This window comes from Hippocampus comes, unplaced genomic scaffold (genome assembly GCF_001891065.2).
Source record: "Hippocampus comes isolate QL1 unplaced genomic scaffold, H_comes_QL1_v1.1 scaffold345, whole genome shotgun sequence".
NCBI lineage: Eukaryota > Metazoa > Chordata > Actinopteri > Syngnathiformes > Syngnathidae > Hippocampus > Hippocampus comes.
Window position 1 is genome coordinate 1,452,293 of NW_017805538.1, and position 25,227 is coordinate 1,477,519.

Consider the following 25,227-nt stretch of genomic DNA (forward strand, 5'->3'; position numbering starts at 1 on the left):
TTTTTTAACCTGGGCTTACTTTTTAGTCTTTATCATGAGATCCTTTCAGATAACTATGCGACTGCTGTGTTTTTTTTTAATAGTAATGCACACATTATGTGGAAAATGTTTACAGAAGTCATTGTTTTGTCAAACCAATGTGGATCAATATTAATATTTATGGATAATTTGCTGGCAGTTGTACTGTTTTTTGTATTTTGTATTCCTTTTTGTACTATCATTTAGAATTTCATGTACAGGATAAATGAAACTGCTCACATGATGAATGACAAATTCAGACTTCACTGATTCTTCCGCATCCTGCTCAGTGTCCCTCTGGGCAGTGTGGATTAATCCCCCCTCCCCCCACTTCTTTCATTTGCCTCTATAATTTATGTCCTTTGTCTGTACTATGGGAATCACTGTTACTTCCCGAAGGTCCTTTCCATTGAATAAACTGAAATTTACATTGCATTGTCATTCTTTTCTGATAATGAACTTCGATCCAAACACGACCGAGACCAGGTTTGTATGTTCGTGTGTGTATGGGCGGAAATATGCTCGGAGCGCGCATGAGTTCACCGCCGATGCGCTGCTTGAATTTACACTTCAAGAACGAATTGTTGATTGGTGAGAACGAAGGCTGCGATCGAATATTACTCGGAGCGGAGTGCACTCTGCGTTTTCAGTCGCATGCCGTCACTTCCGGGGCTTTCAACTCCACGTGGTTTCCAAATTGTCGGAGGACAATTCGCAGGCTGGGACCTTCGACGCCTTCAAGGGCTCGTCCTCATTCACCCTCCGTGGACCGCTTAAACCGTGGCGAATTTGGACACCGCGTGCAGTCAAATCGCGCTGGAAGTGGCGTCAAGCGACCATGAGGAAGATCCGTCCTGTGCAATTGGACACAACCAATGTCAGAGTAGTGCACGGGCATCAGTGAATTTCTGAACGCGGCCTTTGCATCCTGTTTTTTTTTTTTTTTTAACCTTAGAGACACATGATTCTGCACAGGTCGTTTATTAAAACAAAAAACAGGTTAACCAGTGCAATGGAAAATAATAAAAAAAACAAAAAAACGATAACTAATACTCAAATATGTTAAACTGGTGTGTTTAGGAGGAACAGGCAGGAAGAAGCATTTAAGATTATCTAGTCCTGTCCCTTTCTTACAATCTAGAAATTTACAGAAATATAGAATTGTTCTCCATATGCTCTTCCACTGATCCAAGTTCTGGTCATGGGGCAGTAAATAAAGCAGACTTGCTTTCCCCCGCCATGTTATCCAACTCCTCCTGAGGGATCTTAAGCGTTTTCAAGACAGCCAGGAGACATACAGTAGCGCCTCTTCAAATTCTCGTTTTTGCAGAGGACATTTCCCTTCCGGTCCTATCCTATTTGAGCGAGATGACAAAAACACACACAAGGCTTTGTGAATGTAAATTTTGTGGTCATGTGGCAGATGTCCAATTCTGAAATGCAAAAACCAACATAGCCCACCCTATAGCAGATGAAGAAATTATCTTTAATCTGACATTCAGATTACCTTTCGGCACAGCCTTCATCAATTGGTTTTTTTTTTTCCTTTTTGAACTTTTGAACAAGCACAAGAGTCCAGTTCAGACAAATGTTATATTTCTCCATTACATATTTCGGTTTTGTATGCATGTGCCACATCGTCTACACTAAAACAAATAACAGAATACCCCTTAATGCCCCGAGCTGTCCTCATCTTGTCTCAACCTGACGCGGGCCTGGTCCACCGCATCCAGCAGGTTCTTGGAGTTCAGTGCCAGGGTGTGTGCGGCAGCCAGCATCTGTCGTTGGCACTCCTGTTTCAGTGTTGTCACTGAGTTCTGCTGGGCCAATCTCATTTTATTGATCAACTCCCCTAAATCCTTGTTCAGCAGCTTCTTTGTGCCTACGATCTGAGACAGCACAAAAACAAATTCAAAACAGGTCTGAATATGGTCATTTTACAAAAAGATATCTTTGAAATGTGCTCGTAACAGGAATGTGAGTGGACAACTGGTGGTGTTGGCTGATGGCTGCAGTTAGACGGTAGGCAGAAGGAATTGTAATGGGATTTTGACATCTAATTGAGCAAAAAATATAAGTGTTTGTATCTTTGAATGCTTACCAGTTATTTTGCGGCTAAGCAAAGTTGCCTGCTCATGCACTAGTCTGCACTCTGTGTAGCTGCTCAAAATGCTTAATGCTGACCGTCACCATCTCCCAACAAGATAAAATGAGAGCGCAAGACGCGGAGAGGGAGAAGGCTCCCTTGACAGATCTGTGAACGGTGTCTCTCCATGTTTTTTTTCTTTTCTTTTTTCTTTCTTGAATAAATCTCATCATTGTTTTATAATACTTGTTGTCTTGGTTTCCCTGGACAAGACAGGATACCAAAAGGGACAATACCTCGTTTGTAATTGAGCCGTGCAGGGAAGGCAGGATATCATCAACGTGTTGAATGAGGCTTCGCAGAGTGACGCCAACTGCCTGCATAGTGACGAGGAGGAGGGGGGCCAATAGAGAGTGGGGTCGGGGGGGGGGGGCTCCAGGTTACATCAAAAGTAAAAAGACACAAAGACGGAGCACTTACTTTGACAGCGTTGGGGTACTCTGAGGCCGGCAGCATGTTGACCTCATTCTTCAGCTGGACCACTTGTCTGACTATCGCCATGACGCCGGAGTAAACCTGATCATCCGATCGATCCAATTCAGCTGTGGGACAAGACTAGAACACAACTATTCTGTTGGAATTGTCTACTCACCTGAGTAAAAGAATACAAATTTGATTCAATCATCGGCCCAACAGAATAGAAGATTATGATATTACCAATGTGATCTCAGGCGTCACTGGGGATGTTGGGGGAGAACCTTAAAAACATCAGGGGTTATTTGATTTAGCCACCTCCCGATTACCATTTGTGAAGTTTAACTTGAAAGTGTACCAACTCCGAGGCAACTTACAGTCAGCTGCATTTTTTTCTGGAAGCTGCAAATTAAAAAGGGTATGGTCACGATTTAGTGTTTTTTTTGCAGAGCAGCTTGAATTGTTTAAAATGTTAAATGAGAGAGGGGGCACTTGAATTTTAATAGGTTCACCTGTTGAACACTAATTCATTATGCAAATGCCTACATCAGTGTCGAGCTGGAGAATGAGAAACAAATATTGCACCTTTGTATTTGAAGCTTGTCGCACAGCAGGATCCTGCAAGACAAACACACCATTCATGTTATCGCATGTGTGTGCATACTGTACGTGCGTGCGTACGTATTTTGGGTGCATCACCAGTTGTTGCTCCTCCTGCTCCAGCCACTGACTATCCATCGCCATCTCTCTTTTTTGCCTTCGTAGAGTGCCGTCAACGTTTTCTTGCCGTTTCTCCCAAAGTGGCGCGTCCCAGGCTGTTCCCTACAAAGACAAACACACGCTCATACACACGCGTGCAACCACACAAATATAAGCTATTTTTGACACAACGTGAGCTGTTTTTGCTCAATTTACAATACGTGCGTGACACAATGTGTGAGTCAGCAATGCACTGCAATTTATGGACACGTTTGAAGCGAACCTGACTGTGCGAGACGAGGGGGCTGGTGGGTCGCACTCTGGAAGGCTGATCAGACATCACGTGAGATGCTGTGTTAGTAGTTAAAGAACCGCGAGAAGTAATTGTGCCTTCACGTGACTCTACAGCACCTTTGGGGGAGGCTCGGTGTGGTCATGGCCCAGTGGCGAGCTGGACGAGATGCGGTGTGGTGAATCTGCCTCCTCCATTTTGAGAATGTCCCTTTTATCAAAGCACAGTCAGTGTCAAACAATTTGTCTTTACAATTCACATTCGGTCATTTAGAGAAGACATGCATTTTTTTTCACAGTTTACAAAAGCTGCCGTGTCTTAATAACATGATAATAACAGCCTTAATAACAGCCTTTGGAAATTATTCATGAATCAAGCATTCCATACCGTACAGATTTTTACAGCGTATGTTTTTTCATGCTGGCCTTAGGTTGCTTTTGGAGGTGGCTCTATCTAATGCAGTAAGCAAGCTCTCATCCTGCCCCATATGGTGCTGGGCCAAAGGTGAGTCCGGCCATAGTTAGAATGACAACCAGTGGGATGGACCTTGGGTTTTCCATAATATCCCCTTAAAAGGTACGGGTAATACAGCTTTGCCCCCAAAGGGTGTGTATTAAGAAGCTGAGTACCTCAGGGAGCAGACGAGCTGGCGGAAGCTGGGACGGATGTACGGCTCATAGGCCCAGCAGCTGGTCAGCATAGAGTAAAGAGTGGGCGGGCACAACAGTGGCTTGGGAAGTCGGACGCCGGACTCCAGCTGGGTGATCACCTGTCCGTTTTCAAGCCAGAGGAATGGTTGTTGGCCCATGGAAAAGATCTCCCACACGCACACACCTTTTTGGACGCAAACACAAGGCATTTTGGTCGACATGTGTCGAGGGTTCTGCAGGGGCTCTGACTGGAAAAAGGCTGCATTCTCAAACAATGCTTTTTTTTCCTACACGCTGGGACACACAAACTAGCCAAGAATAAATTGTTTATTAAAGTGTACCTTTGATGGCCCATTTCAAGTTATTGATAGGGAAACTGATTAATATTGTAAAGTTTAATAAATATCTCGTGTTCCCATCGTTTATGTCCAGTCTTGGCCACCATCCCCTTGGTTAATTTTAATGCACGACGCCATTTTAGGAAGGCAGGTGACATCAAAACATTGATTGGGCCTTCATTTATGCGAGTCACGGGGAGCAAAGCGCCATTTCATCTTTGGTCTAAATGTAGCATGTGGCAAATTACCAACAATGCCCAAATTACCCCCCGTCTCTGGAGACTCCCACATCTCGCATACACCATCACCATGATCCCCAACATCCCCACAGGCCCTGTCAAAGCAACAGAGCCCCTCAGTGCCATGGCTCAGGCCAAACACTGATCAAGTTTGTGAAGCACACGAACCTCATCAGGCTTATCTCAAATGGTGATGAGTCTGTCGACATTTGTGAGGTGCAGCGGCTGGTGTCCTAGTGCAATCACAACAAACTGGAACTGAACACCCACAAAACAAAGGAGATGGAAAGTCACACCCCCATGGTGGCTCCTCACCCCCACAGACTCCTCCATCTCCATCTTGGAGTCCTTGTGCTTCCCGGGCCCCACCATCACCCGAGAGCTCAGGTGGAAGTCGACCATCAGCTCCTTCATCAAAATGGCTCAGCTGAAGATGTTCTTCCGGCAGCAGCTGAGATAACTCAACCTCCCTATCAAGGTATTGGTGCAGTTCTACATGGCCATCATCAAGTCCATCCTCACCTCCCCCATCACCATGTGGTATGCTTCTGCCACTGCCAGATATATGATGATGATACGATGTTACAGAGGCATGTCAATCAGGACAGCCCCACAACATCCAGAGCCTTCAGGAACTCCAGGTGGATTTCATCCAAACCCGGGCCCTGCCCTGCCACCAAGGAGCTTTTTAAACATCTCACTGACCTCAGCCCCAGAGATAGGAGAGCCCGTCTTAACGTCCCCAGATTCTGCTTTCTCGTGGGAAAGTGTGTCATGCAATATATGAGGATGAAATAGTCGGCCCATGACTCACAATGTCCTGAGTTGAGGTCAGCACCGCCCCATCCTCACTATACACAGTGTTGATAGGGCACTGCTTTCTCTTCTGAGACGCTGGATGGTGGACCAGAATTTCTTCAAAGCCATCCAGAAGTCATATCCATGAACTCACCAAACCCCTTCCATGCCTGAGTTTTCACCTCAACGACCAGCAAAGAGGCTCAGGAATTGCCACCACTAAAGGCACTGATCATCTTATGGCCGCAGCTCCGGTCGGTCGTCTCAACAATGGAGATGCAGAACATCATCCACTGGGACTCAATGACCCTCGCCTCCCCCTGGGACACGGGTTTCTAGTTCTGCTGGAGGTGGGAGTTGAAATTTTTTCTGATAGGGGTCTCTGAAAGACAGCAGAGGCTTACAATACATTTAGATCTGCCGGGTCGATGCAGCAGCTTTCCCCACTATCGAGCCAACATACTACCAGCAGGTGATAAGTTGACAGCTCCACACCTCCCTCCACTGTCATACATTCCCCTCACCTGAAGGCGGAGGGATGCTAGCCTCTTGTTCACTGTAAATAAGTATGGCCACACTTTTCGGCACTTCTCACCATGGGCAGTTCCAGAGTGGAGTTGAGTCCATTCTCTCTCAAGAGGACTGGTACCAGGGCTCAAGCTATGTGTTGACGTGAGCCTGACTGATACTTATAAGGCATCATGGCTCGGTAATAAAGTGGTTGTTCCCAATCCAGAGGTTGGTGGTTCAATCCCCGGCCATTGCGGCCATGTCGGAAGAGTCCTTGAGTAAGATACTCAACCCCCAGTTGCTCCTGATACTGCGTCATCAGTAGGTAAATGAAGTAACGGTGTGAAACGCTGCCAGAAAAGAGCTACACAAGTGACAGCCCATCTACCATTTAACTTCCCGACCGCCATGTCTTCCGCCTTCAGCCACCATGCACGTTACTATAAAACCGACCCTCTTGGCCTCCCTCATAGATGGTGAGCACATGGGTAAGGGGGCCCATGTTGCGTCTTCAAGCTGTGGCCAGCTGGGCCCCATCGGAGTAGGCCTGGCAACCAGGTGCTAGTCACGTCCAGTCCTGGGTCCAAAGAGAGACCACGGGGACCCGCATCTGGGCGAGGGAAAATTATGTCCATATATTATGTTCGTCGTAGGGGATCTTTGAGCCGTGATTTGTCTGGTCCCTCACCGGTGACCCGTTTGCCATGCATAAAGCTGCAGATAACTTACAGTAACTCCTCGAATCATTGGAACACACAAACATCAGTGCCACAGTGGGTGACAGCTCAGGGAGGGGATCTTGCATGCATGACAATTCTTTTTGGTTGCTGCTGTTGTGCAAAGTGCATCGAGTTACTGGTGTCATGCTGTTTGAATTCAGAGAAGATTTTGTTTTTTTTTAAGTGTTTTAGCAGTACTGTGATGATGCTGTTAACAATGATCATTTTGGTGATGTGGGATTTTCATACCGATTTAGCACAGAATGACATATCCAGTAAATGTATTTGTATTTGTGTTTATAGATAAGACTTGTATGAGGGGGTTTCTAACCAAACATCCAGACATCGCTGGCAATGGTGAACCGTCGGAAGTTGATGGATTCTGGGGCCATCCATTTGATTGGCATTCTTGAAACGGATGCTGCATAATCAAGGAGATACATTCCATTAGATAATGAACTGGCACCAAGAATCTTTGCACTCATGAATGTGTGCGTACCTTTATAGTACTCCTGATCATCTATGTAACGAGAGAGACCAAAGTCACCAAGTTTGACACAGTCAGGAGATGCCACAAGGATGTTTCTCACTGCTATATCTCTACATAAGCATGGGAGAACGCACAGCAAAGTTAAAGATGGCACATGAAGAGAAAAAAAGATTATCTGCCCATACCTGTGCACCATGTTGAGGCCCTCCAGGTAAGATAAGGCTTTGCAGATTTGTAGACAGTACAGTATTAATGTTGCTGTTGTCAGGGTAGATTTCTGCTCCTTCAGATAGTTCCCCAGCTGACACCATAAACACAGACAATCATAAAGGAACTCATTGACTTGCAATTAATTTAGGTGGGTACTGTAGAAACTGATTTCTGAGTAGATGTGGCCCAACTAATAGGAGTGACCATTGAAATCCATCGCAAAATTCACCCTATGGGAGCTGCTTCATTAGAAGGGAACAAGCTTCCTGCCTTTCTAGATATGGTGTGGGGTGGGTAATCAACATTCAGACTCATGCATTGATAAAACTCAATTGCAAAGTGGATGTGCTGTTGGAGTCGCTTCACGAAATGGAAAAAAAACGAGGAGCACTTGGCCCGGCCTGGAAAAATTGGTTGATTGATCGAGGATTCAAATAAATGACCCCATTGAGAGTCACAAGCTAAAAAACCTTCAAGGCTGTCTGAAATTGTGGATGGCCTATTCCCAAAACAACTGTTGTCTGGACTGTCCCCTGCGTCTATATGTCCTTTGCAATTGGTCAGCAAAAAGTTACCCCGCCTACTGCCCGAATACAGCTGGGATAGGCTCCAGCACGCCCGCGAGCCTTGTGAGGATAAGCGGATTAGAAAATGAATGGATGGATGGAAGAATCCGCTTATCATCGCCTTACCCCTCCTTCCCGAGGCCAAGACTGATAAGGCTTGCCCTTGCAGCTGTGGATACTTGACACACATTCACACAAACAAATGCCAATAACATGCAACGTTGTGCCCTGAAATGTCAACGCCTTCGTTGGATTCCTATTTGCTCCCGCACCGTGTCGTAACATGACTGACAGAACGCTCCTATCTGAGCAGCAAGTCGGACTGGTTGTGACACGTTCCCCCCTCTTTCCCCGTCCAGCCTCCTCGTTCACTGTTAAGTCTCGAGATTTGTTCTACATGTCCTTTAAAATATGTGAATTTTTAGGTTCAAACCATTTCAGGAGAATGTTTGCAGTCTGTTTGGTATTTTTTCCCTCCTCTTCCCTCTTGTTTTCTTTTCACATATAAGATATCGAGGCGCTTAATAGCAAACAGCCAGGCTTCCCGTTCTGTGTCCCTCTGTTGGTCATTGTTTTGTTTATGTTTCTCTGGACGAGTTGTAACTGGCAATGTAAATTCCTTGTGTGTTTTCCATAGTTGGTCAATAAATCTGATTCTGATAAATAGCAGCTGTCTCCAAAAGGAGACAGACCCCAAATACTTAGGTCTCTTTTTGGAGATACTGTACAAGTATTCCACCTGACACCTGCGATTTACTAACTCACAGTCGGAGCGGCAAGGCTCAGGTGATAGTGTGGCTCTCTCCCAACCTGAAGGTTTTGGGTTCGTTTGCTCAACCCTTGAGTAAGCTTTTTTTCATAAATTGATACCATACAAATAAAATTTACTCATTGATTCTTTTGGTAAAATGTAGTTACAATTTCTGAATGAAAAAAATCTGCTAGTTAAATGTCACTTCAAATTTGTATCAATGTAAAATTTACTCAGAATATTTTATTCTCGACTAAGTGTAAATTTTTGGCTGTTTAGAATGGGGGGGGGGGGGGGGCGTGGTCGTCATGTGGTCTCACAGTGCAGATGTGCGGGGTTCGATTCCGGCTCCTGCCTCCCTGTGTGGAGTTTGCATGTTCTCTCCGTGTTTGCGTGGATTTTCTCCGGGTACTCCCACATTCCAAAAACATGCATGGTAGGTTATCGGAACACTCTAAATCAGGGGTATCGAACATATGGCGCGCAGGCCGGAACTGGCCCCCAAGGAGGTTCAATCAGGCCCGCAGGATCATTTAAAAGTGAAAAAATGCATAAAAGACACGGAATGAATATTTTTAATGAGGTGCGATTCATGGAGTATCCGCTAGGGGACACACTGTTTTGATCAGAGTAGAAGACAACATTGTTTTGATCAGAGAAGAAGACAACGGCAGCCTCAGTCTGTCACTGAGACAGACCCAACACACCAGACGCGATCAAGGACAAGAAAACTTTATTCTTTACACATTTAATAGCGCTCTCCTTAGTTTATAAGGTGTAGGCAGGGATTACATTTTGATGTTATATGCATATGTGTAAATGGTTGAAAAATTCCTTTCTTTATAAATCTCGTTTAATCTTAAAATGCATTACTATATTTTTCACTACCAATTACTTGTTAAAGTTTTGTGCCTTGGTACAATCAGTGTCAGTTGCAATGCATATATATGAATGATCAAAGTAAATTGCACATTTGTCGAAGAAAATCTAAGGTGCTTCATGAAATGTTTTGTTCATTAAATTTCAACATTTTCCTCATATTCTTGTGCTTTTTTAAACCAAAACAAAGGAAAGACATATTATTTTGGTTATTTATCGCAGAGTATGGTATCATTTTAATGGTCCGGCCCACTTGACATCTACCGAGGCCGTATGTGGCCCACAATGTGAAATGAGTTTGACACCCCTGCAGTTTAATTGTCCCTTTTGGTGTGAGTGTGAGTGCAGATGGTTGTTCATCTATGTCTGCCCTGCGATTGGCTGGCAACCAGTTCAGGGTGTCCCCTGCCTACTGCCTGTAGACAGTTGGGAGAGGCTGGAGCACACCCGCGACCCTTGTGAGGATAAGCAGTTTGGAAAATGGATGCAAAGCGTGTAACATAATTGGTGTCTCGGGTGGGTGGTATATGACCCATGGGCCACTTTTGGTTCTTTAATCTGAGCATTTATCTTATCAAGTGCCCTGTTATAATGTATATTATACAATTAATAATTTTTTAAAAAATCTTGATTTTATTTTTAAAAACAGATGATTTTACTTAAAAGTTTCCATCTTTTAACAAACCAATTTAAGAATAACCTGGCATATGTTTCTATTAAAAAAAAAAATCTAATCTGGCCTTTGAACACCAAGGTTTGCCCACACCTGCATCTCTATACTGCTCATAGCTTCAGGAGGGAATGACCGTAATTTCATGGTATATTTCATGGAAATATATTCTAGAACACGCCATGACACGCTGTGATCATCGTCAAAATTTTGTTTTGATCTTTCCGCATTAACATGCAATTTGTGAGGGAACACTGCACCGATTTCTAAAAATGCACGCATACCTCTCCATGTTGATAGAGTTCCATGACAATCCAGACCGGATCAACATGAATGACTCCAATCAGGCGCACAATGTGGGGGTGGTCCAGATTTTTCATTAAGTCTGCAAATCAATCCGCGTTGTCAGGCATTTATGTATGCGATTTGTTTCAGGAAAAGCACGCATGGATGTTTTCTGTGAATATGAACAAACTGACCAGCTTCACTGAGAAATTTTTCCTTCACGCCTGCTGAGCAGTCCTTGCAGGTTTTGATGGCCACTTGGATTGTGTCGCCTGTCTTTAGACACAAAACACAATCACCCCAATGATTTGGTCACCCAGGGCAGGCTATGCAGTGATGTCATTCCACCGAAGATCAACTCACCGGGCTTTTATACACACCCTCATGAACCTCTCCAAAAAAGCCCTCACCCAGGATCTGACCTAAAATTACATTTGCTCGGGAGATCCTTTGCTTCTCTGAATGCACAAACACATTTTTTTAATGATCATGCCACATTTTCAGGGATTATTAGGCTCAGTGAAGGTTGACTCACCACAAGGGCTTATCGGGCTCTCAGGAATCTCAGCATAAATGTCTGAATCTGAAGACAGAAGAGAGAAATGCTGAAAATGTACCCGTCTATGTTTACGGATAACAGTTTACTGCATGTGTTCAAGTTTAGTATTAAACTTAGTCAAACCTCTATTTGGTCCAGTTGAATCATTGCTGAATGAGATGAAACATTTATTGAGATGAGATGTCAAGTCAAGACAACTACAAATTTTGAGGGTGCCTATAAAAATTTAACTCACCCTTTTGGAATGTCAGGCAGTTTCAGTCTCACTGTAAGAATAAACGATAAATGGTTTTCTCAGATGCGTCACACGCGTTCATTTGAAATGACTTCTTCATTATAGGCCACTGCCTAATATGTATACCTTTGCTAGGCCTGTTAATGAGCGAGCCCTCAGGGGAGCGCTCTATCTGGCAGAAGCCATCAATTAGGTTGGCCATGTTTTCTGCTACAGCCATAGACTCTGTACTCACTGAGAGGGGCTGTGGGATGGAAAAGTATATTTAGTGTACAACTAAACCACAAGATGGCCAGCGCACTTTGGCTATGTCCCCACGAAGTCCTGTCACACTGGCAGAGTATATGAGGAACATTTGTTTTTCTGAGAGAAAAATGAAAAGATTATACAGTCAAACCTCGGTTTTCAAACGTCTCTGTTATCGACCAAATCGGATTTCGACCAAAAAAATTTAAGACTTTACGCCTCGGATTACGACCGAAAACCGATTTTCGACCAAACTGAGCAAACCCAAATACGCCACTCGACTCCTCTCAGCTTCCTTACATGAGGAGTGACGCTTCCTCGTGTTACGTTCATTATGAGCAGACGTGTCTGACTGTTTTTTTGTTATTTCTGCATCGTGTATTAGCCCCTAATCATGGGCTAATAAAACAGTTTCGGATTTCGAACAAATCGCTTTTTGAACAGCCTTCTGGAACTGATTATGGTCGAAAACCGAGTTATGACTGTATTCTGGATTTAAAAAGTGCAGACACTCGGATAATAAACTCCAACTAGTTAATCAACTGCTGCGCAGAAGTAAAATTTAAAAAGTACAGACCCTGATTGGTACTGAAGTGCAAAAGTAAGATGTAAAAATGAATTTTCAGTCAATTATTATTTGATAACTTGGCACAACAACAAAAAACTAAGCACACAAAATAGTTTACATCATCGAGTTCCCATAGCTTTGCTAATACAACCGACACAGGAGATAGAGACCGGGCTGGTCCTTGAATAGCAAAAATCCATGTCTAATTGATGGCCATTGAAAAGCAATAGGAAAATGCTTTTTCCCCCCAAACCGTTCAAAAAATGCCAATAAACATTCAGAATACTTTTTCGGTGAAAGGTAAGGTGGGTGGGGGTGTGGAGGGGGGGGGGGGAATGCCATCATATTACAGTACTGGCAACCATTTTTGGAGGGGAAAATATTGAAAAAAAATCTGCAAATATCCATTGGTGCCAAACCACAAGGGGCGACTGTGTTGTGAACCGAAAAACAAAAATGTGAAAATTAGCTGATAGCCCCTAATCATGGGCTAATAAAACAGTTTCGGATTTCGAACAAATCGCTTTTTGAACAGCCTTCTGGAACTGATTATGGTCGAAAACCGAGTTATGACTGTATTCTGGATTTAAAAAGTGCAGACACTCGGATAATAAACTCCAACTAGTTAATCAACTGCTGCGCAGAAGTAAAATTTAAAAAGTACAGACCCTGATTGGTACTGAAGTGCAAAAGTAAGATGTAAAAATGAATTTTCAGTCAATTATTATTTGATAACTTGGCACAACAACAAAAAACTAAGCACACAAAATAGTTTACATCATCGAGTTCCCATAGCTTTGCTAATACAACCGACACAGGAGATAGAGACCGGGCTGGTCCTTGAATAGCAAAAATCCATGTCTAATTGATGGCCATTGAAAAGCAATAGGAAAATGCTTTTTCCCCCCAAACCGTTCAAAAAATGCCAATAAACATTCAGAATACTTTTTCGGTGAAAGGTAAGGTGGGTGGGGGTGTGGGGGCGGGGGGTAATGCCATCATATTACAGTACTGGCAACCATTTTTGGAGGGGAAAATATTGAAAAAAAATCTGCAAATATCCATTGGTGCCAAACCACAAGGGGCGACTGTGTTGTGAACCGAAAAACAAAAATGTGAAAATTAGCTGATGATTAAAAAAACAACAACAAAATACTGGTATATTTTTTTTCAGATTAGACAGAGAAATTTTGAATGCCACAAGGTGGTGGTTTTTCAGGTGGCACAGGACACAATGCTTTCGCCATGATTAGTTTTTGTAGCTGACAAACCATGGCTGAGTAAAATAAGGCTACTGATGGGAAATAGCTTGCTGCCCTGAATCTGTTGTTGACAATGTTCCCTGTTCCTCCATTTCACTGCTGTAGCTGTTTTTCCACCTTATAAAACCCAACGATCGCAATCAACCCAGATTTCAGACGCGGTTGACTTTACCTTGAAGTCTTTCTTAAATCATGTCATCCGCAGTAGTTGAAAAATGTAAAGGGCCTATTTTAACATAGTAAGGAGCAGAAACCACAGATGTCTGTTTTCAAATGAAAGGGGGCGGGGAGTAAAAATACATCATAAAAATACAAAGTAAATACTCAAGTAAAGTAACAGAAAAATCGACTTCGGTACAAATACAAAGTATTTGGACTTCATTATTTCCCACCATTGCAGTGGTGTTTTATGCAAACATGTCACTATTACTTAACACCGAGTACGTGTTACCTGCTTAGTTCCCTCTATGTATACGGTGAGCAGAGCTCGGCCGTGGCTCTCAGCAGAGAACAAGATACTATTCACCTGGGAGAATGTGGCCAGGAGGACGGGCTAAAAAACAAAAAAGAAAAATAATCTTTATTTCGGCAAGATGTATGATAATAGCGAATGTGAATGTATTTTCTTTAAAGAGTGCGCGCTTACTGTTGAATTGTCAGTTTGCTGACTGATACCTTCAGATCCAATGACCAGGTCGATTGTTACACGCCAACCATGCTGAAGGGAAGCACACAGTCCCATACAACAATCTATCGTGCATGTGAGAATATACTGCAGCACAGACCAGAACTTGCAAAAATGGGCCAATGGTCTAAAAAAGTTCATTCCATGAACTAGTACTAAAGGTTTTTACCCAACACTCAGCAGCCACAAGCTAAGATACTATTCATACATTTAAACCAAACGGTGATTAACGAATCCTTCCCAAAAAATTACAACTTTGCCATGTAGCTGGTATGTTTTGTTTCTCAAAAACAGAGATAAAGGGAACGCAGAAGGAATATGAAGGAATGTGTACAAAAATTATTGTATTAACAAAAATACTGCTGTGGTTAGCAGCAGTGTTCAGTGCATTAAGTGGACCAAAACGCACCAATACGGAAGTACCGGCACTTCTCAATTTTGGCCTTGTGGCGAACGGGGACTTCACATGAGCCCACAGTACCCTCTCTTCTTCTATTTTAATTTTGCGCTTTGCGATACTCTACATGCCTATCCCTTGTCTGACGAGTCAAGGGTGTGGCAAATAAAATGACATGAAGAATGGAAACATTAGAGCGAGTAGAAGGTTTGGCATCTTGCTCAAGGACACTTTGACATGGCTGCAATGGCCGGGGATGAAACCCCCAACCGCTGGCTTTGGAGAAAAACCACTCTACCACTGAGCCATGCCACCTCCACTGGATGACTGGAAAGGCGTTGGAAAATTGACCTGACACAGGTCCCAAATGGACAAGGAAGTTGTTTGGCAAGGTTTATTTGGACACATGTTAAATTGTGGAAGGCGCTGCAGGTTCATTTCGGCCTACATATAGCACGTGCGCCTCAGAGTACAGGGGCTCAGGCTTTCCTGTGTGGAGTTTGCCTGTTCTCCCTGTAGGTGGTTGGGTTTCTCTCCTGGAGGCTGATTTTTGCAAGGGTTGAAGTTTTGATCCAACAACTGATATAGGTGTACCAAATGCTGTGGTGGATAAATCTATGTCACAAATGTATAACTTATGGAAATTATGTCTAATTTCCATTCCCCACGACTCACCACCAGCTGGCAGGCAAATCTCTCCTGAGTAAAGCTGTAACACTGAGCCAGAGTGCTGAAGAACTTGACCATGCACTGCTCTTGGTTCAGAGTGCCGTAGCCTTGAAATGTCTGCCGGATCATTCGACGCAGTTGTTTCGGCTGACGTTCATTAAGTAAAAAAAATAAAAAAAGTCACAAATCGGTTTCAGGTGACATACGCCCCCATAGAATGTGTGAGAGATGGACCTCTACCTTCATGCTGTTGATAAGCTCTTTCGGAAAGAACAAGTCCAGTCCAACTTCCTTCCTAATGGACAAAAGTCATATCATAATAAACCAAAAATCTTGGTGGTCACAGATTACACCAAATCCAATTAATTTGGGATGCTGTGAAAAAAACCACGGTGATTTGGAAATCATTTTCAACATATATTCAATTAAATACACTATAGAGGCAATATGTTCATTCACAACGTTGTTGTGGGGTTTTGTTTTTATTCTCTTATTTTGAGTTTGAAGATGACAACACATTCACAAAAAACTGGGACAGGTCAACAAAAGGCCAGGAAAATTGCTGCCAATTGCCGTTAACTGGAAACAGGGTTTTATACCCATTCATAACTCTACACTGTAAATGGGTATAAAACGGCTCAGCTGTTCACAAGCAAGGATGAGGTGAAGTTCACCACTTTGTGAACAACTGCGTGAGCAATTAGTCTGACATTGACAATTTTACATTTTTTTGCATATAACTCAATCCATCTCTAGTGATTCCATCAATCCAGTTTAAAAATAAAATGTGGCCCTTGAGTACAAAGATTTGCCCACCCCTTCTCTAAATGATGAGGACCATTTGCAAACATGTGAGTCTAAGTGAGGGTATTTTAAACGGACAGCCAAGACTAGACTTGTGGCCACTGGCGGTGGACAGAAAATGGGAGCCAAGACTTCTGTATGAGGTTTCAAAGAAAAATGTCTCCGCTCCAGGAACTCAGGTTGTCTCTGAACGTGATGCGTGTGTTCGATGACATATTGTCAGAGGTGGTACTTTGTACACAAGGCGCTGACTTACTCTAACAGCTCAAAGTTGGACTTTTTCTCCAGTCCGTTTGGATTCATGTCTTTGTAGAATCTCCTGCCAACACAACAAAAGAGCAGGCAGGGATTTTTTTCCGATAACAATACAGAGGTGTGAATTTGGGAGTATCCACTACCTAATCTCCAGGCAACCAAGCTGGAGAGCCATCCCATCACTGACTTTTGAGGCAAACCGCTGCATATAGTCGCTGCGTACCTGCAAACACACAACATACGTTAAAACCATTGTATCTTTTCAAGTCAATACAAGCCTTTCAAACAACAACATAACGGACCTGCTGGTAAAAGTAGAGCATGGTGGTTCTGTCCTCTTGGAATTTTGCTAAGAAGTTTGATGGAATGTATCTGATCCTTAAGTCATATCTGGAAAAGTAACATTCACAGTAACATTGCCTCGTTTCATTTCAAGCACTTAAACTGCACCACAATCAGCACGGCATGCAGACCTCCACTCAGCCTCCAGGTGCTGCTGCTCGTAACGCTGGGTGAGTTCAGTCATTGTCAGGTCCGGGTGCAGCCAGTGTATCTCGGACGACTTGAGGTGTTTGAGGAGGAGCCCGTAGCACTGGGTGTGTTTTATGCCAGGACCCACGCAGCCACCCGACAGGACAATGTTGATGACATCCTATGACAGAAGATGGTGTTGTGAAGCTGAAGACTTGGTCATATATCATGATGTACAGTACCTCAACTAGGCAAAGCCCCAAACACATAGTAGTTTGACTCTCCCTTAAGTTATACTCAACACAACTGAATCCACTGCTTTTACTTGTGGGGGTCTGAGGTATGCTGGAGCCTCTCCGAGCTGACTTTGGGGGAGAGGCAGGGCACACCCTGGGCTGGACGTCAGTCAATTGCATGGCACATATAAGAAAACAGCCATTCACAACTTAGGACAATTTGAGTCTTCATCCATCCATCCATTTTCTGATCCGCTTATCATCACAAGGGTCGCGGGCGTGCTGGAGCCGATCCCAGATGTCTTCGGGCAGTAGGCGGGGGACACCCTGAACTGGTTTCCAGCCAATCGCAGGGCACACATTGACGAACAACCATTCGCTCTCACAGTCACACCTAGGGACAATTTAGACTCTAAATTTTAGAGTGTTCCATTATTCTGCCATGCATGTTTTTGGGAATGTGGAGGAAACCAGAGTACCCAGAAAAAACCCACGCAGGCACGTGGAGAACATGCCAACTCCACACAGGAGGGCCAGAGCCGAAATAGAACCCTGCACCTCTGCACTCACAGTCAGGCCAACGTGCTAACCAGTCGACAACCGTGCTACCCAAATGTCCATCCATCCATCCGTCCATCCATTTTCAACACCGCTTATCCTTGTCATGTTCCGTATTTGGCAGCAGGTGGCAGGCGTTCATTCTGCTGCCTGCACACCTGCTGCCTATTTGCCAATGATTACACCTGCTATATCTATGCACTCCGGTTTTCGACTCATTGCCGGAGTATTGCATGCCGTGCCACTGCTGTTGCCCATTGATTCAAACGTTACTCGTATACTATCGCTGATTGTTACATTTTCGTGGTCTTATTGAAGACTATTTTTAAGTGCGTGCTTTATCCAGTATTCGTCTACATATTTTTCCTTGCCGTTTTTTGCAAGCGCTTTCTGTTGTCGCGTTTTCATTATTTCCTGGTTCTTGTTATTTACCAGCGTTTTCTGTTTTTCTATTAGGCGGAGTTTTTCGTTGGTAATAAATATTATTTTGAGACAGAGTCCTTTGTCAGTGTCTGCTATTTCGGTGATCCACTTATTCTCACTTTTTTCTGTTACGCACAAAGTGGTTCTTTTCCTGCTTCGTGCGTAACGTGACAATCCTGAACAGGATCGTGGGCAACAGGGTCGCCGTTGCGGGAACCTATCCCGGCTGACTTTGGGTGGAAGTAAGGCGAGTATACCACTACACCGTTAGCGTTTGAGTCTACAGTGAACCATATTTTTCAATGTCTGAAAAAAAACACAGAGGCATAATAAAACCCACGCAAGTACAAGGGGAACATGCAAACGCCACACAGGAAGGGCAGAGCCTGTATTGGAAAACCCCAAGCCTCAGAAATGCGCTACCCAACTAGTTACTCCAAAGTCACTTTTTCGAGTTACGAATAATCTAACACATTCCTTTTTACAGTCAAGTAATCAGATGACATTTACTCTTCAAATGTCACCATTAAAGGCAGTTGCAGTTGACCGGCTGTGAATTGTCGCAATGTGAAAGAATTGACCAGACTTAAACAGCGCATACTTCTCAGCTGTAGTGCTCTCTTGTGCATGTATTGTGCATTTAGAAAAACGGGCAGTTAATGAATAATAAAAATGGAGGAGTATTGACACCTTGAACATAGGGAAACGGATTGTTGGGAGTATTCAAATTCACATCCCCGTCTGAGGGAGTAACATCAATCGGGGTTTTAAATTAACACCTGCCAATACACCAAATGAAAATTTATTTTTTTGTGGGCAAAAATTTATTAGCCGCTTTGGCCGAAAATACAGGAGACAACTGCGTCCATTTTATCCCAAGAGACTAGCAAACAATAGCGTGTCGCACGAGTGCTATTTTTTCGACCGCAAGGCAGTGTGACGTCACGCCGTGAACCGGAAGAAGGGCAATATAGAAGCATTCTCGCAGACGACTCATACAACGACTGTTTGTTTTCTGCCCATTTATCTCAGGAAAAAAAACATGCCAAGTAAACTCTGCTGCTATGGAACTTGCAGAAATGACTTCAGATACTACTATCTTCCACATTTGAAGGATGCATTTTTTTTTATTTGTTTCCCATAACCAAAAACTCAGAGGGATAAATGTGAACGCTAAGTTAACTTGTGTGTACGTCCAAAAGACGAAATTAATGCCAGTAAGTTGAAACCTTTCACCTTCATATGTAGTAAACATTACGTTGGGGGCCCCAACTTGGGGCCCATGGTCCTACAGATGACAATTCCGATCCCTTGCCGGTCACTGTCCGCCCTGAAGAGGTGAGCCATTTCGATCATTTTCTCTTTTTTCAGTCTATCCCTAATGTTGGTCAGATTAGATATGTATTGTTCTCAGCGTTCACGTTCAGTCGTTCACGCCAGGCATTGACTCCTAAATTCCCAATAATACTGCACATTAATGCGACGTAATGATGTTGAATACATCCATTGGGTGCACAAATGCTGGTGTTTCATGCCACAGCCCAGAATGATTGCAACCGGTGCGAGAAACCAACAGTGATACTGTGAGTGAGGTCGATATAAACAGCACAGCTAAAGTTTAAAAAGAAATTTGCCTCATGGATATTCTGGTTGACTGGTAACTTCAGAGAGTCACCAGTGATCAAAAAAGTTAATTTAGAACCCGGGACATCATGTAAGCATTGTGTCACGTCTGGAGCGCATTGACGACTTACGTGTTCCATAAAGAGCAATTGAGGAAGAAAAGAGACTTGTGTTTTCAAACTGGAAATAGTATACAGTCACTATTTTGAGTTTGTGCCAGCTAAAAACAAACATATTAGGATTTATTGCACACTCTGTGCTGTCGATGATATAATAGTTGTATAGGTGTATCAATATAATAATACTAATAAAACTATGACCCCCCCCCACAAAAAGGATCACATTCAAGCTTAAAAAGAAGACAAAAATCATTCAAAAGAGTTATAAAGCGATTTAATTTTTCAAGGTAACTCTGGCAACACTGCTAACCACAAGAACAACATGCCCCTCTTCAACTTGCTGTTTACTATTGTTATTAATGATGAATTGCCATTTTTCGTGTCAACATCTCTGAAAACTCACCAATTTTTATAATTATGCTCATGACTTCCCAAGCCCCAGACTCACTCAATTCCACCACAGAAAAAGAGAACCTCAAATCTCACAACAGTGAGAGACGTGCTTCGACGAGTTCACTGTGCTGCCTGCTTGAATGATTTTGATCACTTCCATTATCACTACAATTTTTTAAGCATTGTAAATGTCAATGTTAGCAGTACACTGCAAATAACTGGTTAGTGTTGGTCCCTTTGAGCAACAAACTTGGCAAAGGCCTTTTTGTATGGAGTTTGTGTGAATGTTAGTCTTTCACATGTGTCTGTCCAGGAATTGAATGATAATCCATCCATCCATCCATTTTCCAATCCGCTTTATCCTCACAAGGGTCGTGGGCCGGCCTGGAGCCTATCCCAGCTGTCTTCGGGCAGTAGGCGGGGTACACCGTGAACCCGTTGCCAGCCGAACGCAGGGCACACAGAGACGAACAACTATCCACGCTCACACTCACAACTACGGACAATTTAGAGTGTCCAATCAGCCTGCCATGCATGTTTTTGGATGTGGGAGGAAACAGGAGTACCCGGAGAAAACCCACGCAGGCCTGGAAGAACATGCAAACTCCACACAGGAAGGCCGGAGCCGGTACCTCTGCACTGTGAGGTCGACGCGCTGACCACTTGACCGCCCTTGAGTGATAATCAATAATGTAATGTATGATGGCTATCAGAAATGGGCTTAAAATAGGGTGCTGGATCCTTCCAAGAGGCACAGAAGTCCGAACAGAACCCCACAACACAGAACAAAACTGCAGTAGTATTAGTTAGCATAGTAGTTTTAAATTACCTTGACTGCCATTCCTTCATTGCAGCGGACCAATTTGAAGTTCTTGCCGAGGTTGAAGCTGTTGCTGAGGAAACACACTTTGATAATCTTCACCGGGAAGATGCTGTTGCTGCCAATCATCGCTGTGGGGGACATGTCTGGGGTCTTGGGTTGGCCGGTGGGAGACATGCTCCTCCAAGACAGGGTGCTCGTGTCTCCCAACATTTCCAACGCATAAAAAATAGACTCAAGCAGACAGCATCGAAACTACATCGACAGATATTGCCACAACTACAAACACCACACACTTGTCAAGCATCCATCAATGAACACACAACTGCTGCAAAGAGACAGAAAATCATGATGAGTTGTTGAATTGGAACAAGTAAATAACATTCTCTCTTGTACTCACCCATCTTGTGCAAGTCTCAGCAGCCCCACACAACGATTCGAATCTGAAACCAAACTTAACTGGTCAGAGACAGGCCGCTCCGTTTTAAATGTCTGTTCTGTGAGATTATTTTATAATGTGTCGATGTTAACCGTTACCAAACTCTTTTTGAAGCCTCACCCCGAAAAACATTCATGCTAGTAAGCGAAAGAGGAAGCACCACTCACAAACGAGGAAGTTGAAGACCCACCGACAGAAAAACTGACAGGACTGATGAATTGCTGTATTGCCAAGAGTTTTCTTCCAAATTATGCAAATTTTCATGAAAAGAAGCATCGAATTGATGGTTTTCAGATGATCAAAAAGCATACATTGATACAGGTGGTGGAGAGGCTGTGGCAACTGTCGTGTTTGTATTGTTTCGGCGAAGTAACCACTTTTTTAGAAGCCCCAATATGACCAAAAAGCCCCCAATTTATACCCCCCTCCCGCCTTAAAAAAATTAATCAATTGACAAGACAGATCCAAACAATAGCAGCAGAGACAGTACAACTGGTGTTTTTTAAGGGGTCCCGAGAATGTTCCCGACTGGTGTGTGGTAGGGTAGTATTTGCTTGGGGGCCCGCTGGGGTACTTCGGTGAGGCCAGTCGGTGAACTCAGTCCCCGGGTCAGGTCTCCGTCCTCTTGGCTGGGTCTCCTCTGGATGACTGTCCTAGCCTGCAAGGCACACTGATGCAGTCTGCCCGTTTTTAATGCATAAACAGTACAGATCAACAGCACCATCTGTTGGTCAAATTAATGCACTATAAAAGAGAAGGCTATTGGGGAAATGGCTTTTCCATCCCTTCACCTCTCCAATACAGTGGACGGGCTGGCAGACCCGTTGCCAAACCCAGCCTAAAGGGGGGCAGCACATGAAATGCATGGGTGACCCCTATTATTATTAATCCCCTACAGACAGCACTTACTTTGCTCCATATATTTGTATATACAGTATTCGCATAACATTCCTATTCAATAATCTTAAATGGCGCCATTTGCGACAACCCCAGGCAAGTAGTATCACAGACATTTACACTACATACTGTATAGGTAGACGGCTTATTAAGTACGCCGATGCATTAGCCATATTGGATGTGGCAATGTTAAGGTATTTGTGAAGATGGCTTGCTCATTTGGTCCTTGGAGATTTATCATCAAGAAGAAACTCAAATAATGAATACCAAACCACTGCTTTCGATTACATTATGTCATTCTACGTTAATTTTACATATTATTTGATTATCTGTCGAAAACAACAGACACAATCAATATGGCGGATGTGTCACGTTTTGCGAGGTGGTAGTCAGAGAAGGACCCCAAAAAGCAGGGAGGCAGGGAGGAGGGACCAAAATGTATTTAACAAAAAATACACACAGGAGTACAATGGAAAAACACTAAGTCGAAGTACTCAAAAAATGCCTGGAAATCACAAGGAACAAACAAAACTAAGACAGGAACATGACAGGAGCACACGTATGCTCACACTCACAGCTCACATTGACCCAACAAAGACTGACAGAACTCGGGGAACTAAATACAAGCAAAGTGACGAAACAATGAGAAACACCTGGACAAGACAAAGGGTTGAAGGAGCTAATTGGTTACACACAAGGGACACTGATAACGACAACAGGTGGTGAAAAAAGGGCACATGAGGAATCAAAACCAAATGTAACCAGACAGAAACAAAACCGAATGCGCTGAGATATTGTTTTGTATCGTATCCAGTTCCGTCATGCGGCCGAAAATTTGCCCATTGGGGGACCCATCCTGTGAATTTGAACACAGCCCTTATTTTGATTTCCAAAACAAGACATTCAGCCCAGCCTAGATATACTGAAATGGTACACAAAGATGCCATACATTCTAATATATTCAAAGTAGGGGTGCATGATATTGGAAAAACATGCAATATGTGATATGGGTGTTGCAAATTGCAATATCAATATTATGTTATTTAACATGTACCGAAGGAAATTACATTTTTATTATCCAATCACCAATTATCCCTCACCACTTCGCGCTTCAAGTTTTGTGCGTGATCCCTCACCACTTCGCGCTTCAAGTTTTGTGCCCTCTGTGTTTCAAGTTTATTTTCTTTTCAAAAATTCATGAAATAAAATAAAATGCAGCCATATCTGCAGATATGTCGCAGAAACACGTGTTGTTTCATGTTGATGCGTGAGCGAGAGGGTTTCCCTGCATGACGAACAAAGAGCTGACGTGATACAGAGGCTTTGCTTTGGACATGCCTGTACTGTACTGTACATGCCCACTCGAATGAGGTGTGGGATTGGTTCCTGGCACGGCTGATCTCTCCATCATAGCGAGATGGGTGTGGCAAATTTGGCTCCTGAACAAATATTGGGGCGGGGGGCATCTCAACCATAGCAGCTCAGGTATCCGAGGGGGGTGTCCCGCGGTTACCCAACTGCACTACTCGTGAGACTAATTCCTCGATCTGGTGAGCCAGCAGAGCAGAGTTCCTTTATCGCGGTCCCCTGCTGTCCCATCAGTCATCCTTGGCTGGCCAAAGCGTCCCAGAGTTTCTCTGGGTCTATGGGATTCATTATCGGATTATTCTGACACAATCCGAAAATGGACCAGAAGGTAAGCGGATCCCACAAATGTAGACTCAGACAAATGACGGTGCAAAAAAAAAAAAAATTTACAGAAAAACTGTTGGAATAAATGTAATTCTGTTATCCCATATTTACTCTCTGTGTAACTTTAAAACCTGTTTCAGAGTGATACCTCGCAAATACCTCATATACAATGGGGTAGGTTGATAATGGTAGACTTGTCGGACCGGGAGAGCTCAGGCTGCTCCTGTTCTAGCTTTTAAGACAATATCTTGTTGTTAAGTGAACGGCTTCTGGTCAAATTAACTGTTGCCTGTGAGAGGATAACATCAACCCAGGACACCATGAGAGGGACATCGCAAGCTGTGTTCGTGAACCATCGACATCCAGTCGGAGCCGTTTGACGACATCTCAGGAATGAACTGTGTGTTCTCATTGAAACTCTCCTTTATTGAAACTGTCGTGGAATGTGAAAATCCTCCCCACACCCGTTAGAAGATTGTGTATCAGGGACATCCTTCCAATAAATGCAAGGAGACAAACTCTCTCCCTTCATATTTGCCCCGGAACCTGTAACGGTTTACATTGCAGAGCCAGCTGGAGAGCTGCTCTGAGATTGTGAACCGAGACATGTTTTAGCGCGCTCTCTCTTGCAAGAAAGACAACCATGCCTGCCTCCTGAGTCTTCCTATTCCTGATGTGTTCTTAGCATCAGATTACCAGCATTAACCTAACAAAAACAAAGGACTGACAAAGTATAAACATAAAGCGCTGGTGACGCCAAACCAGCAAAGCCAATTTGAAGAAAAAAACGCTTGCAAAAAAGTAATTTTGATACCCAAAAACACACAACACAAAATGGCAAAAGTTCAAATACACGAAACTTAAATAATCCAAGAATAACAAGAAATACGTAATAAACAAGAAAACTATAGACACACAAGAGCAACTATCACAATGAATGAGGCATCTAGAAAATTTCTCTTTAGCAAACAGCAAGCAAGGTCAATAATATGACAGTGACTAGGCAGCTTGGCAGTCCTTAAATACATTGCAAGACTTGATTGGGAACGAGAAAGAGGTGCACCACTGAAGAGGCATGCCCTCCACTCCAGCTGGTGCTGAAAACAAAAACAAAGCAGACGAAGCAGAACATGACAAGGTGCTTCCATCGGCCTCCCCCCTTTCCCAGGACACTCACAGAGCCGCCTGTCAGTGCTCCTCTC

At 43.6% G+C, this 25,227-nt stretch overlaps 1 protein-coding gene across 3 annotated transcripts; it reads right to left on the bottom strand.

Annotated features, from left to right (window-relative positions):
- Positions 1–78: 78 nt before the first annotated feature.
- Positions 79–21,706, bottom strand: LOC109520887 (protein-tyrosine kinase 2-beta-like). 3 transcript variants are annotated; one of them, XM_019878442.1, is made up of 31 exons: positions 21,398–21,663; positions 21,007–21,325; positions 16,828–17,006; positions 16,657–16,744; positions 16,498–16,577; positions 16,356–16,418; positions 15,536–15,590; positions 15,302–15,442; positions 14,191–14,262; positions 13,996–14,097; positions 11,595–11,712; positions 11,469–11,499; positions 11,357–11,382; positions 11,210–11,257; positions 11,038–11,132; positions 10,869–10,950; positions 10,674–10,774; positions 7,499–7,614; positions 7,323–7,423; positions 7,155–7,244; positions 4,199–4,403; positions 3,689–3,779; positions 3,561–3,605; positions 3,278–3,400; positions 3,164–3,196; positions 2,956–2,980; positions 2,822–2,862; positions 2,585–2,719; positions 2,401–2,481; positions 1,686–1,907; positions 79–1,368 (listed from the first exon to the last, which is right to left on the bottom strand). In XM_019878442.1, the coding sequence occupies exons 2-30, from the start codon at positions 21,208–21,210 to the stop codon at positions 1,689–1,691; spliced, it is 2,790 nt and encodes a 929-aa protein (XP_019734001.1). In that variant the 5' UTR covers positions 21,211–21,325; positions 21,398–21,663; the 3' UTR covers positions 79–1,368; positions 1,686–1,688. The 3 variants fall into 3 exon arrangements, with proteins under 3 accessions (XP_019734001.1, XP_019734002.1, XP_019734003.1); XM_019878443.1 differs by lacking the exon at positions 79–1,368 and having other exon boundaries at positions 1,484–1,907; positions 21,007–21,322; positions 21,398–21,660; XM_019878444.1 differs by lacking the exons at positions 79–1,368; positions 1,686–1,907; positions 2,401–2,481; positions 2,585–2,719; positions 2,822–2,862 and having other exon boundaries at positions 2,874–3,090; positions 21,398–21,706.
- Positions 21,707–25,227: the final 3,521 nt, after the last annotated feature.